Source organism: Camelus ferus, chromosome 27, assembly GCF_009834535.1.
Source record: "Camelus ferus isolate YT-003-E chromosome 27, BCGSAC_Cfer_1.0, whole genome shotgun sequence".
NCBI lineage: Eukaryota > Metazoa > Chordata > Mammalia > Artiodactyla > Camelidae > Camelus > Camelus ferus.
This window is the reverse complement of record NC_045722.1, coordinates 20,109,628-20,122,766: the sequence shown is the minus strand read 5'-3', so window position 1 is coordinate 20,122,766 and position 13,139 is coordinate 20,109,628. Positions and strand designations below refer to the sequence as shown.

The 13,139-nt window shown below is 46.5% G+C and overlaps 1 protein-coding gene across 2 annotated transcripts in view; it reads left to right on the top strand.

Moving 5' to 3' along the window:
* Positions 1-517: 517 nt before the first annotated feature.
* The window catches only part of FAM169B (family with sequence similarity 169 member B), a 67,227-nt gene continuing 54,605 nt past the window's right edge, over positions 518-13,139 (top strand). For both annotated transcript variants that reach the window (XM_032468963.1, XM_032468962.1), the window contains exon 1: positions 518-623. In XM_032468963.1, coding sequence (XP_032324854.1) covers positions 593-623 — 31 coding nt within the window. In that variant the 5' untranslated portion in view covers positions 518-592. The remainder of the gene's footprint in view (positions 624-13,139) is intronic.

The following is a 13,139-nucleotide window of genomic DNA, read 5'->3' as shown; positions in this document are numbered from 1 at the left end:
AAAGCACTTTACGGTTGTCAGGAAAAAAAAACCAAAAACGGAAAAGACTTTGAAATGGGCAGAAAACATACCGGGAAGCCCTCCGTTATGGGTTCCATTCATTGTCTTTGAGCTGGTTTTCGACTGTGCAAATTTTTGAAAAGGGATAATAAACAAGCGATTCTTGTTCATAGGACTAGAAATAGTAGAAGGAAGAGGGAAGGGGCTCAGAGAGGGGGTTGCCAACTCTAGGCCCGGGGCACTTGGCGAGGGCGGGGGCTGCGAACAGCTTCTCTTCCAACCGGAGTAAGAGGAATAAGTATTCCTAGGAGGTGGCGAGCTCGCTTTGCAAACTGTGTAGGGAGTCGAGTCTCTAGAGAGGACAGCAAATCCGTGGCCCCGGGGCAGGGGACGGGGGAGGGTGGCAGGGATACCCCCGGAGAGGGCGGGGCAGCCGTGGGGACCCAGGACCCGGCAGGCCTGGGGAGGGGCCGGGGCGGCCCCGGAGGACGGGGAGGGGGAGGGGGAGGGAAGAGGATGAGGGGAGGGGAAAGGAGGGGAGTGGGCAGGGCGGGGCAGCAGGCAGCGGGGCGCGGGCGGCGGGAACCGGAGCATGGAGGCGGAGGCCACCCGCCGAGCTGCAGGTAAGCGGAGCCGGGGCCATCCCGGCCCCGAGCCCGCCCGCCTCCCTGGCCGGCGGCCGCGCGGGCCCCACCCCGCGTCTCGGGTTTCAATGGCTGGGCAGGTCCGAAAGCTCCGGCCCCCGCGCTGCAAAATGAGATCGTAAACAGCGCGCCGGGGCCAGGGAAACTTTCCCCGGAGTTGGCGCCCGGGCGCCGCGAGCCGCGCACCTGTCGCCGCCAGGGAACGAGATGGCGGGCGGCCTGGGATGTCGGGGGCGAGACCCGCGGGGCTCCGGCGCTCACCCGCGGGAGGGGCAGCCCCAGAGAGGTCTTGGTCACCTCCTTCCCGGCCTGACCTGGCGAGCCCCGTGCCTTCCCATAGCCTTGGTGACCTTGTCTGTGAAATGGGAACCGCACGGTGGGGAGGGCTGAGTAAAGCGGCTCGGGTGTTTGCGGGCCCCTGTCGCCCCCTCTGGGGGACTGCCAGCTCCGGCTCCAGCCCCGGTCCCTGTGCGCGGCGGACTTGCGGTCCCCGGCCCAGCAGGCCAGCTGGGGAGCCTGGGTTGGCGGGAGCGCCGCGGAGCCCGCCACCTCCCGTGCGTCCCATGCTGGCCGCCTCTCCCGAGAACCCGGCGAAACCGTGCGACTCCTGAACCTTAACTCACGTGGGACAAATCCCCTACGGGGTTTCCACCCGTCCTGCAATGGAGGGACTGTTTGAATGGGAGCAGGCGTAGGGGCGTTGGATGCCGAGAAAGTGTCTTTCCCTCTTGGGACAGGCAGCTGAAAGGGCGCCTTGGCCGGGTCCTCCTGTCCCCTACACGTCCAGTCCCTCCAGGCGCGCAGCCACAGCCCTGCTCCCACATGCAGTCAAATAGCAGATTGACCACTTTGTCCCACCACACATCTCTGTAAGGGAAGAGTCAGTCTTACAGAAGCTCCTTTGTCTTTTATTAGGAGACATCAACGAATTTCTTTCTTTCTTTTTTTTTTTTATACTCTTATTTTGCATTCAAAAGCTGACTTTGAGTTGTTTTCCCCCTGATTTAAGTGAGTTAAGGAGAGAAGGTGGCCACGTGTTTGGATTAGCTACATTCCTCAGAACGTTTTTCATTGGTCTAGAGATTGAGAAAGGGTTTTGTCTCTAGTTTTAGAAGAAATACTATTGAGTTTTTTTAACTTTTCTGTGGTCCTTTCTGGAAAGTTGATCGTCGGGGCTGTGGAGCTTGAGTGCTGTTGCCATTTTGAGAATCTTGAGAACCAGACCCGGGGCAAGAAGAAAAAGTGACTTGCTCCTTTGATATCATCTTCCTTGCCTGCAAAGTGAAGATTTTGCCCACTTGGAGACTTATTGTCCAGAAATAGCTCATATATTTTAAACACTTAGCAAGTCTGCACACAAAGTTGCTCCGTTTAGCTTTCTCCCTCTCCTTCTCTGAGTAGTACCCTGAGTCAGAGAGTTCCTCCCAGCGAGTGCCTTGGAGCTGTGTATCCTTCTACTCCGTTTTAGTGGGAAAAGTAATGGTAATTTCATCTTCTGGAAAAGTGTAGTTGGCTTAAACAGTTTAAGGATTTTCCTGTATTTATTTCAGCGTTTGCTGTGGCTTTCATGGTTGCTGATGGCCCAGATGACACACAGCAGTTGCACATTAATCATTTCCACATGTGCTGGATGCTAATGGATTGGAGTTTTGCATAGCTGAACCGTTGCCCAAGCTTTGATAGCCCATTTCCAAAAAGGGCTTCTGCAAACCATGCCTATGTGGGAGTCCTTTTTCTTTTAGCATAAAGGAAGCATGAAACTCAGAATTGTGCTTTCAGATAAGGCTGCATCCCAGTCCCCACTTAGCTCTGGCAAGGAGATGTAGGGAAAAGGCATGTGACACTCTCATGGGAGTAGCCTCTGACTCTAGATGAGGTTCCCCAATATTGCTGTGTCTGGGCGGGGGTTTTCCTCCATAATTCAAGACATGCCCCAGGGCCACACACACATTCTCTCTCTCTTTCTCTCTCTCTCCAAGAGTTTGTGTGTGTTTTTAATTTGCCTGATGCTGAAGACCGTCTTAGGTTCCACCAGACCATCTGTTGCTGTCATTTCAGCTTGGAGTGTAGTAGAAAGGAGCAAGAAAATCAGACATGGCCCAGTTCTGTTACTCTGCTCATCCTTTACCTTGAACTCCCCTCATCTGTAAAATAAGGAGTTGACCTGCATCGTCAGGGTCAGATGAGACCTTGTGTCCATCAGAGCTGACCTAACGCTGGGTCTCTAGTGCAATTTTGAGTCAACTTGGAGAAGGCCCTTTGTTTTTGCCCCCCTCCCTTCTGTTTACACAGGAAGTGGAAGCGTTTGTGAGAATTACCTATTTTATGATCTCCATTTAGGAAGTCGGTTAGTGTTCCAATTTAGAAAAGTTAGGTGCTGGACAGTTTGCATTGGTAATAAAGCAGAGCTTTATAGACAAGAAAGCTAGCAAGCAAGGAGGAAAATCCAGAATGACCCCAAAGCTTGAGCTGGGAGAACAGGGACAGTGGCGATGCCACTAAGGGAACTGACTCTGGGAGGGGGACAATGTGCTGCAGTCCAAACACAGTGATTTCAGAATATTTCTGGATCTTCCCGTTGGAGACACTGAAGTCAGAAACACTGACTCTGGACCAGAGGAGGAATCTAGAACAGCCACTGCCTGCCCTGAGCTCTGATGGGGATCCCTGTTACTGAGTGGAGCCAGCAGAGCAGATGGAGGCCTGGGGAGGGCGGCCCCTGGGGAGATGGGAGGGGGAGAGGAGCTGAACACACAGCCTGGAGGCTCAGGGAGGAAGAAGCTCTGAGGAACTGAGGCTGAGACCCGAAGGAGGAGAGATCAGAGTAAAAAGAAGCCCCTGGGCAGGGCCTGGTGACAAGGGGTGCCAGGGAAGAATGCTGCTCTGGGTCAGGGGGAAGGAAGGGGTCAGAAGGGACGGGGTTGACTTGTCACACGACTCTGAGGGGGCCAGGCACAGCTGCTGTCTCAGAAGCATTTGCAGGGACAAGAAGAGGGAGAGGGCTGAGGTTGAGGTGGCTGTATGAGCAAAGGAAGGCAGCTTTTCCCTGGCGTTTTTAGGTAGAGGAGCCTCGAAGGCATTTTTGACAAACTGACCGTTAGCAACACTTTACTGCATGCTAAGTTTACTCTAAGCCCTTTCCAAGCATTACCTTAATTGATCGTCATAACAAACAGTAAACATAGATACTATTATTATCCGATCTGACTGGTAAGGAAGCTGAGGCACAGAGATGAAGTCACTTGCCTGGCTAGTAAGCGGCAGGGTTGAGATTCAAATTGGGTGGTGGTGGTGGTGGTGATGGTTTGACTCCCAAGAGAAAGGAACCTGTCCCTCCCCAACCAAAATGGAGGCTCAAGAAGGTAATCCACGAGCCAGTTCCTCATAGACAACCTCTTGTTAACATAACACTTCAAAAAAAAAACAAAACCCCACAAATATTTATCAGCCAATTCGGGGCTTCTGATGCGAGCTGGCCTGCTCCCCCCGCCCCGCCCAGGGTGGAGTGCCACTGGTCAGCGCACCTCCTGGAATGTCTTTCCAGGGGTCCCACTCTTCCTGGGAAGGTGGGGTCCTGAGTGGGTCCTCCTGAAGGCCTGGGCACTTTGTATGTCCCCCATCTGTTGGTTGTGATTCTTTGCCATCTAATAGTATCCATTCCATAGATGGTCCTTGTTCACCCCCATTTCCAGACATCAAGGGTTGTATTATGTCTGTATTGAACGGGGGTCTCTGCCCTAGGAGGCCGGGCCAGGGAGGGCTGGTGTCCTGACCTCCGTGGCCTGGCAGGATGGAGTGAATGACCGGGTGGCCAGGACTCGGGCTGGGCGGTGGGAAGGCAGTGGGCACTGAGGTGTTGTCTTTCCGACCTTTGAAACCCTAGTCTGGTGACCGGCTGACTGCCCTTAGCTGGGTTCCTGACAGCAGCTGGCTCCTGGCTCCCCTGATGACATTCTTATTTGTAGCTCAGCCCTGGGAAATTCCAAACAGAGGATTAGAGAAAATGGCTGTGCTTTCGGCTGGGTCGTGTCGTACAGAAAGCGACCTCAGGGCAAAACGTTTGTTGGTCAGATGCTCCTGGTGTCACCTGACTTTTAAAGTCAGGGTTATTGTCAGGGGGTGGGTGTGGTGGCACATAAGGGACTGTCAGTAGCAACTGAAGGTCTGGGGCCTTTGAAGAATGCATATTAGGATGTACCAGCTTTGGTTTACAAACTCCATGCCTTTTAGTGCCCTCATCCTCTGTTGTGGGTTTTCTCTTCCAAGGCCAGCGTTCAGCCCCCACTTCGGTAGGGGTAGGGCACACAGTGTTGATGAATCCAGAGGCCACTGTCTGTGTAATCAAGCCTTGTCTCTGTTCCCCTTCTCTGCCCACTAGGGGCCCCCTCACATCAAACCCTTTGCATTCCCTGTGCCCAAGCTTCGTTTCCTGCTTAAACCAAAGCCTATTATTGTGTGTCAAGGCATAGAATCATTTCGATGCTTCTTTGCTCCTCCGAAGCAGGGCATCCATGGGGGCCACTGGGAACTGCCTGAGGCTGAGGACTGGGGGCTCCGGGGGAGGGCACAGGGGGAGCTCCCATAACCTCCTAGACGGCTTGGTTTCCTTGTCTTGCAGAAATTAAGATAAATGTGTTTTTCTTGGAAACCGAGTTTCTAACCACTACTCACAAATTCCATTGACAGAGAGAGGGAAAGCTGTATTCATTTCTTCATTGCATTTTGCTGAAATAAACCCTATTCCCCAGTCCCTGAATGTTTCATTCTGTGGTAAGTGCTTGAGAAGTTGATCTGGTGGAGATGTCACCATCTCAGACTTCCGCTCACAGTGCTGTCTCCCCCGCCACTGTGCTCTGTGACATTGCTCCTTTGCAGACTAGTTTTGGTGTGTGTATCTATGTGGGTTTATGCCCAAACAGTGAATTGTACTTGGTTGTTCATTTTGACCTTTAGATTTTCCAACAAGTGATTTCTGTAATGCATGTGTGTTGTCTACATTTGAGCTATTAGAACACCTTGGAAAAACTTTTTTTTTTAAGCTATGCAGAAGGAAAGGAATTGCTTTGTGTTTTTTCTGAATACATGATAATTGAATAAAAATATTATTAAAATATTTTAAAATGCCTGGTAAAGACATTAATAAAAATCTGTCCTTGTGCAAAACCATTGTTAGTAACTTGTTGATGAATATGTTTTTTAGTCGTAAGAATTAAATATGAATATTGACAGATCATCTGGTTTTCATTTCTTGCCTTCTTTTAAATTAAGATTTCCCCCCACCTTGGCTCTAATTCTGTTTTTTTCCTCTCTCCTGTTTTGAAATTTAATATCTATATTTCTGTTCTTTTAGGGGCTAACAGACATTTTAATATGCATCTTAACTTTAATTAATACTAAAATTAATCAGTTTTAAACTTTCTCTGGACTCACATGAAAGCCTTAACATGCCTTCACCCCAGTTACTTCCTTCCTAATTTATGTGCTATTGTTATTAGCACCTTAGTTCTATTACAATTTTTTTTAATCTCCTTAAATTAGATGTTTTTGTTTTGTATGGTCAGCATTGGCTTGGGTTTTATCCACATGTTTCTCATTTTCTTTGCTCCCATTCCTTCTTGACTAATTTCCTCTTGAGGTCAATTTCCTTTCCCCTGATAGGCATCCGTTAGAAATAACTTTAGGGAGGCTCTGCTGATAGAAAACACACACAGGTTTTGTTTTTCTAAACAGCTCTTTATTTCACCCACAATCTTGGAAGTTACTTCTGCTGGTTGGAGGATGAGTTATTTTCCTTTCATCCTTTAGAAACGTTCTTCCATTGTCTCCCGGCTTTCATAGTAGCTGTTGAGAAGGCAGCTGTCAATGTAGTCGTTCTGTTGCGAGGATCTGTCTTTCCCTCCTGGCTGCTTTCATGGTCGTCTTTTCATGTTTGTTGGTTTGCAGCTTGACCACAGTATGTTTAGGTGGGGATTTTTCTTTATTCTTCCTGCTTTAGGGTTGGTTGGGATTCCAGAATCTGAGGATTGGTGTCTGATGAATTCTGGAAAACCTTCAATCACTGTTTCCTCAAATCTTGACTCTTCCTTATTTTTCTCTCCTTCTGGAACTTCGGGTACATTACTGCTGGGCCTCATCATTCTACTCTCCATCTCTCTTAACCTACCTTTCATATTTTCCACTTGTCTTTCTGTGCTGCATTTTAGGTAATTTCTTCAGATATATTTTACAGTTTATTGGCTATTTAAGACATTCATTTCTAGAAGCTCTACTTTCTTCCCCTTTTAATTTTTTTTGAAAATTAAAAAAATCTTGGCTCTTTCCATTCCCTGTTTAAGTATCTTTTTAACATGTTTCACATCTCTACCTTCTGTATTAGATAATTTCAATATCTGCTGTCTTTGTGAGTCTGAGTCTATGGTTTGTGCTGACTCTTCCCGGCAGTTTATTTCATCCTATGTTGTTGGTTTTTAAAATCAGGTCGGAATGACCCCAAAGCTCTTGCCCTCATGCCCAAACCTCACTGCCTGTGTGGCCTGATGTTGGGAGGTCTGACGAGGTGGCATCCTTCTGTGGGTGCTTCATCTGTCTTTTCAGACCAGTTCACTTTTTAATACCCCAAGGAAAATATTTTGGACTAATGTACATTTTACTCTTCTGTTGGCAGGTTCATCAGTTTTCCCCCTTTTGGAAAGAACTAGGATCTGAACAGAAATTAGGCTGTTTCCAGTGTTAGTTTATAAATATGTCACAGTTTGAAGGCCACTAATTGAATTTCATTGCCTTTTGTGGAGAGGAGGGGGTACAGTAGAAGGTCAGCTTGGCCCCTTGCCCTGCACATCCAGCTGGCAGCCAGGTCTGTGCTGCCAACATCCAGCTCAATCAAACCTGCCATCCCCTTCTTGTGTCGTCACTGTGTCATTAGTCCTCTTGTGTCGTCACTGTGTCATTAGTCCTAGCTGTCATCATTGCCTGACTCAACCTGCACTTCCTCTCATTATTTCCTGCTACGGTGCATTCTGGAGGGAGCAGTAACCAGCACTCCAGTTATCATGCCCTGATGGGGGCCCTTTCAGCAGCCCCCTGTTGTGTACTTGAAACTTGAAGTCTGGGGCCTGGCCAGGGTCCTGTTGCTCTCACTTCCTGGGATGCTTGCCCTTTCTTCCCTTGGCCGCCATGCTGCAGGCACACTGGTCGCCCTTGAACGCTTGGAATCCCTCTGCTCTTTTCTGCCTCCTACATGGGCTGTTCCTTTGGTCTCGGTGGCCCTTGACCCTGCTCTGTATGGGGTCATTTTATTCTTCAGTCCTTCTGCTTAAAGGTTACCTCCTTAGAGAGACCTCCCCTGGTCATCCTGCCCTCTGTCTTCTGCCTCCCTTGTCACTCGTGCCTCTCCACACCATGGGGATATTTACCTGTTTCTGTGTCTCCCGATCAGGCTATAAGTTCTATAAGAGCAGAGGCTATCTCTGTTTCTTCACCAGTGTACTGACCAGCACCTTGCACAGTGTCTGACAGTAGTAGGGAAGTTCTTAAATGATGGCTATGCTTGCTTTATGTTATGCATTTGTAACACAGCAGAGACTTTTCCCAAACCTTTGCTGTGGGGTTGGTATTAAATGTGATCTGGGTCTGATTAGGCATCTTCCCAGGACTGTAGGGTATCAGGAAGCCCTTGTTCTGAGCTGAGGTCACTCTTGCGCAGGGACCCTGGGAGCAGGTATCAAAGAGGCCTCAGGGCATTACTGTTGCTACTACTACTATTATATTTTTAAAAACGAGTAAGAGTTTTTTATTCTAAGCCTTAAAGTGGTTTACCAAATGGCAGTACACACTCAGTCTCTCCTCTTGGCACTGCAGCCACCTCCCAGCTCCAGCCACCTTTCTTGGGAGTGTGGCTCAGCTGGACAGTGGTGGCATCCCTGTGCTGTGATGCAGGCAGTGTGCTGAATCCTGTGCAGGTAGCCCAGTTAGCGCACATCAGCCTTGCCACTTACCTCTCTGTGAATTCATGTCTGTCTTTTTAATTCTTATAAGCTTGTCAAAGTAGTTGTTAAAAATTATTAATATGTGGGCAAAAAAGTTGAATAGATATTTCTCCAAAGACAAAGGGCCAGCAGGCCCATGAAAAGATGCTCGACATCACTAATCATTAGGGAAATACAGGTCAAAACCACAGTGAGATACCCTTCACACCCATTTGGATGGCTGTTATAAAAAAAAAAAAAACCAACAAGAAACAGGAAATAACAAGTGTTGGGTGAGAATGTGGAGAAATTGGAACCGTTGTGCATTGCTGGTGGGAGGATCAAATGGTGCAGCCACTGTGGAGCAGGGCAGTCCCTCAAAAACTTGACATAGGATTTACCATGTGATCCAGCAATTCCACTTCTGGGTCTAGACCCAAAAGAAGTGAAAGCAGGTACTGGAAGAGATATTTCTAGATCCACATTCTTGGCAGCATTACTCACAACAGCCAAAAGGTGGAAGCAACCCAAGCGACCATCGACAGGTGAATGGATAAGCAAAATGGGGTGTATATATTTATATATCACGGAATATTATTCAGCCTTAAAGAGGCAGGTATTTTTAGCTAGCTGCCGTTTGGTACTGGTACGCAATGTGTGGGCTTTGACGTGATATAAATTAGCACATACGTGAACTGGTGGTGGCCCTGCTAGGAGTCTCAAGATCTGGATTTGAGTCTCAGCCCCATTACCAACTTTCCATTTTTGAACGTGTTTCCACACCTGAAAAATAGGGTTAGTGTTTTGTTCTTTCTTCACTTCAAAGGGTTGATGTAAGTTTCAAACAAGTGAGAAAGTGTGACAGCCCTTTGTAAACTGGAAAATACTACACAAATAGAAGGTGGAAAAGGGTATGTTTTAATGTGAGAACATACCGCTGTTTTTCTAATATTTTTTTCTCCCAACTAGTACTTGAGGAACTTTGTTTATCCACAGAAGGCATGTCTTCAATTTGAAACTGAGCTGGTACCAAGCTGGATGCAAGCCTTTGTCTTTGGCAGGTATTTCTTTGTCTACTACTTTTACACAGACAAGTTTGGTGCCCTTATGAAAATGTAGCTGTCCCTACACATTTCCAGATATTGGGAAGCGACTGCATTTTCCGTAAGTCAATCACTGTCCAGGTTTAAGGTCACCCCATTCTTCTCCATTCATTCTCCATGTGCGTTAGCCCAGGTGAAGCGGCCGAGGACTTACCCAGGGTGCACCAGCTGAATCTGGAACTGGGTCGTGGACACTGGGGACTAGTCGACTTTTAGCTCTCCTTGTTGCTTTGCACAGGGCTGAGCATGCCAGATAGAAACCCAATTTTTGCCCTCTTTATTTTATTTATTTATGTATTTTTTTGTTTTTGTTTTTGGATGGGGGAAGTGATTAGATTTATTCATTTATTTGTTTATTTATTTATTTAAATGGAGGTACTGGGTATTGAACCCAGGACCTCGTGCATGCTAAGCATGCACGCTACCACTGAGCCATACCCTCCCCTCAGTTCTGGTCCTCTTTAGAGATACTGTTGTTTGCAGTGTAATAGATGGACATATAGGGATGTGATTTCCGGAGGAAGTTCATGAAGTCCATTAACAGCCACAGTTTGGATATAAGTTCTGAGAAGTGTAATTCTGCGACTAATGGGTGAAAACGTTATGGTGACGAAGAGTTATTTTTCTCCTGCTTGTGTGTACTGTGTGGTTCAGGGCTCTGGTTCCATGCTGGACAATTGCTTCCCTCCCTGCCTGCCCCCCCAGGATTTTCCCACCAACTTCAGGGCCACCGCATGTTGTGGTAGTGTTACTGACACTAGGGTTTTGTATTTTTACAAGTCCTTGGTCAATTAAATTCAAGATACATAGAGTCAGGCTTTCTGTATTCTCCTGAGCATGTGCCAATGCCCTCTTCCTTCCTGGTAAGGGTTAGACAATTTGGGCACAGTAATGATGGCTACATGAGAGGGAGGGGCTCAAGTTCAGGGGCGAGACAGGCCTGAGCTTTCTGCAGTTGTGTCAGGTGAGGATCCGTCTTCCATTACCATTCATGAGGAAGCAGATATTTGAGATGCTATTTCCCCCTGTCTGCCCCAAATAGGGCTCCACATTTGTCCCCAACTGGGACACCTCTTTGAATGCAAAGAGAGCAGTTTGTTTCAGCGCCACCTCATATCCTTTTGAATGATTCAGCGGGCAAAATAGTTTTAGCTTGGTATCATTTGACTAAAAGTAAGATACACCAATGCTCAGATTATGAGACGTTCATATTAAAAGCAAATAGGATTACATAAATCTTTGTGTGGGAGGCACATAAAGTCATCTGCATATTTTACCATCCTAGATTTGGGACAAGTGATTTATTCTCAGCCGAGGCAATGACAAGTTGCAAGTTGGCCAATACTAAATCTGTGATAACAGAGCAACAGGCTCCCTGTCAATTACCGGTAATGAAACCTACCCTGCCACCACCTGCAGACCTTCCCTGCGCCTCCCCCGGTCCCTGACAACTCTGCTCATCTGTTCAGAAATTCTAACATATTCTACATTCTGTCTTCCAACATTTTTTTTTTTCAATTCTTTGCTAAGAATATTTTGGCAATCAGATGCTCTTCAAAAACCAACAAAAATATCCAAGTATGTATTTGCTTCACCTTCTGTTCTCTCCTCCTCTGTGTAGAGGGTTGGTTGCTCTGCCGAAACCACAGCCCCCTTTCCTGTGGTCCCTGAGCTCCGGGCGTTTGCATGTTTGCTGTCTGTCTGATAGTGATGGGTCCTCCTGCTGTGACATTCTGCCAAGCACCCTTCTCTAAGATATCATTTGTCGTCTGTCAGTCATTGTTCTGGGACAGGGGGTTCTGAGTTAAGTAAGTTTGGGAGATAAATGCTGGATTAAGTAAATTCCATTGTTGCAGGATTTCTGTGTCCTGACTGCAGTTAGGTGCATAGAACCCCCACCCCAGTAGTGAGCTCCGAGTGTCACAGCAGGTCCCCTTTTCCAAACTTGCTGGCTTCAGAAATCTCCTTCCACAGTGCATCTTGTGAAGCTGTATCACAGAATATACATGCGAAAATGCTGACATGATACAAGGGAAGTCAGGAACCTTGGATTCTTTGATATTAAGTACCAGGCACTGCCTCACTCACACAAATGCAGATATTCTCACTGTATGTGGTGGTCCTCTTTTTTTTTTTTAATTTTAATTAAATGTAATCAGACTTCAAGAGTGGTTCTCAGTTTTAAGGCATCCTGTGGTGAATGATTTGGAAGGTCGGGATGAAGTTTGCATTTGTGAGTACTGAATTCTCTTAAAGCATGCAGCTTTGAAGACACACAGCTTTGAGGATCGGACTGTGCAGGGAAGTGCACGCCTCATGGAAACCAGGGACCCTGATGAATTTCTGGTGCTGAATTCTGAGCCATCAAGATGGCATTTAGAAATCTCCCTATGGACACTGCTCTACTGCCGTGGGTGTGCAGAACACCTGGGTTCCGATGCTCCTTGGCTGGTGTTCTCTGCTAAGCTCAGAATTAGGCACTTAACCTCCCTCAGCAGATTTTTTTCTATAATAAGGATTTCTTCTTCTAATAATTTCCTTTTAAAAGAAAATTAATTTGTGAAGAAAACAACCAGACAGCTTATGTGGAAAATAAAGAAAAGCAAACATAAAAAAAAATTCTATACAAGTGAGATCTACTCTTAACCAGTTTTTAAAAATAAAAGTAGCACATTATGTTATCATTTTGCATCCTTCAAATTGTTTTCACATATTATCATGAGCAAGAATAGTTCTTTCTATAATTCAAAGAATGACAACTCACATTATAAGTGATTGCAGCCAGCTTTTCCAATGACATATGCCAGGCAGTTACTGACAGGGGATCTCAGTAAAGTCAAAATTCTTAAAAAGTGAAACTAGTAAAATTTAAAATACCTTTATTAACATTTCTCGTAATTATAGTCCCATATGAGAAAAATTACACTTTACTAGAATGAAAGAATTTTCCTAATCTTTGGGGTGAGGTGGTATGTGGAGAGAATATTCCACAAGTGATACTGAATTAATGATTAAGTGCAGAGCATTGATCTTTTTCAGAGTGTTCATTAACTGGCATTGCTGTTTATATCGGGAGGACCAGAAAGTGCTAGGAAAGCCCTGGAATATTAAGCCTGACCTGACTGATCAGCATGGCTGTCTGATCAGCACTGGGTCATGGGCCTTCATGGAGCCCTGGAAACTCAAGCTTTGGTACAAAGATCCTGAATGATTCAAGCATTTTCCCTGGAAGAATGCTTTAAGATGTACCACTGCTTTTGTTTTTCGGGTGACTCCAGCCCACATATGCTTAAAGTGAATTCTTAATTTGGGGTTCATTTGGGGATTTCAATTTCTTTACAGTCTGTAATGAATTATCCTTTCAACTGTGTGCCTTTTTTTTTTTTTTCATAAAAGCATTTTACATTGTACTGAAAAGATTACATTCT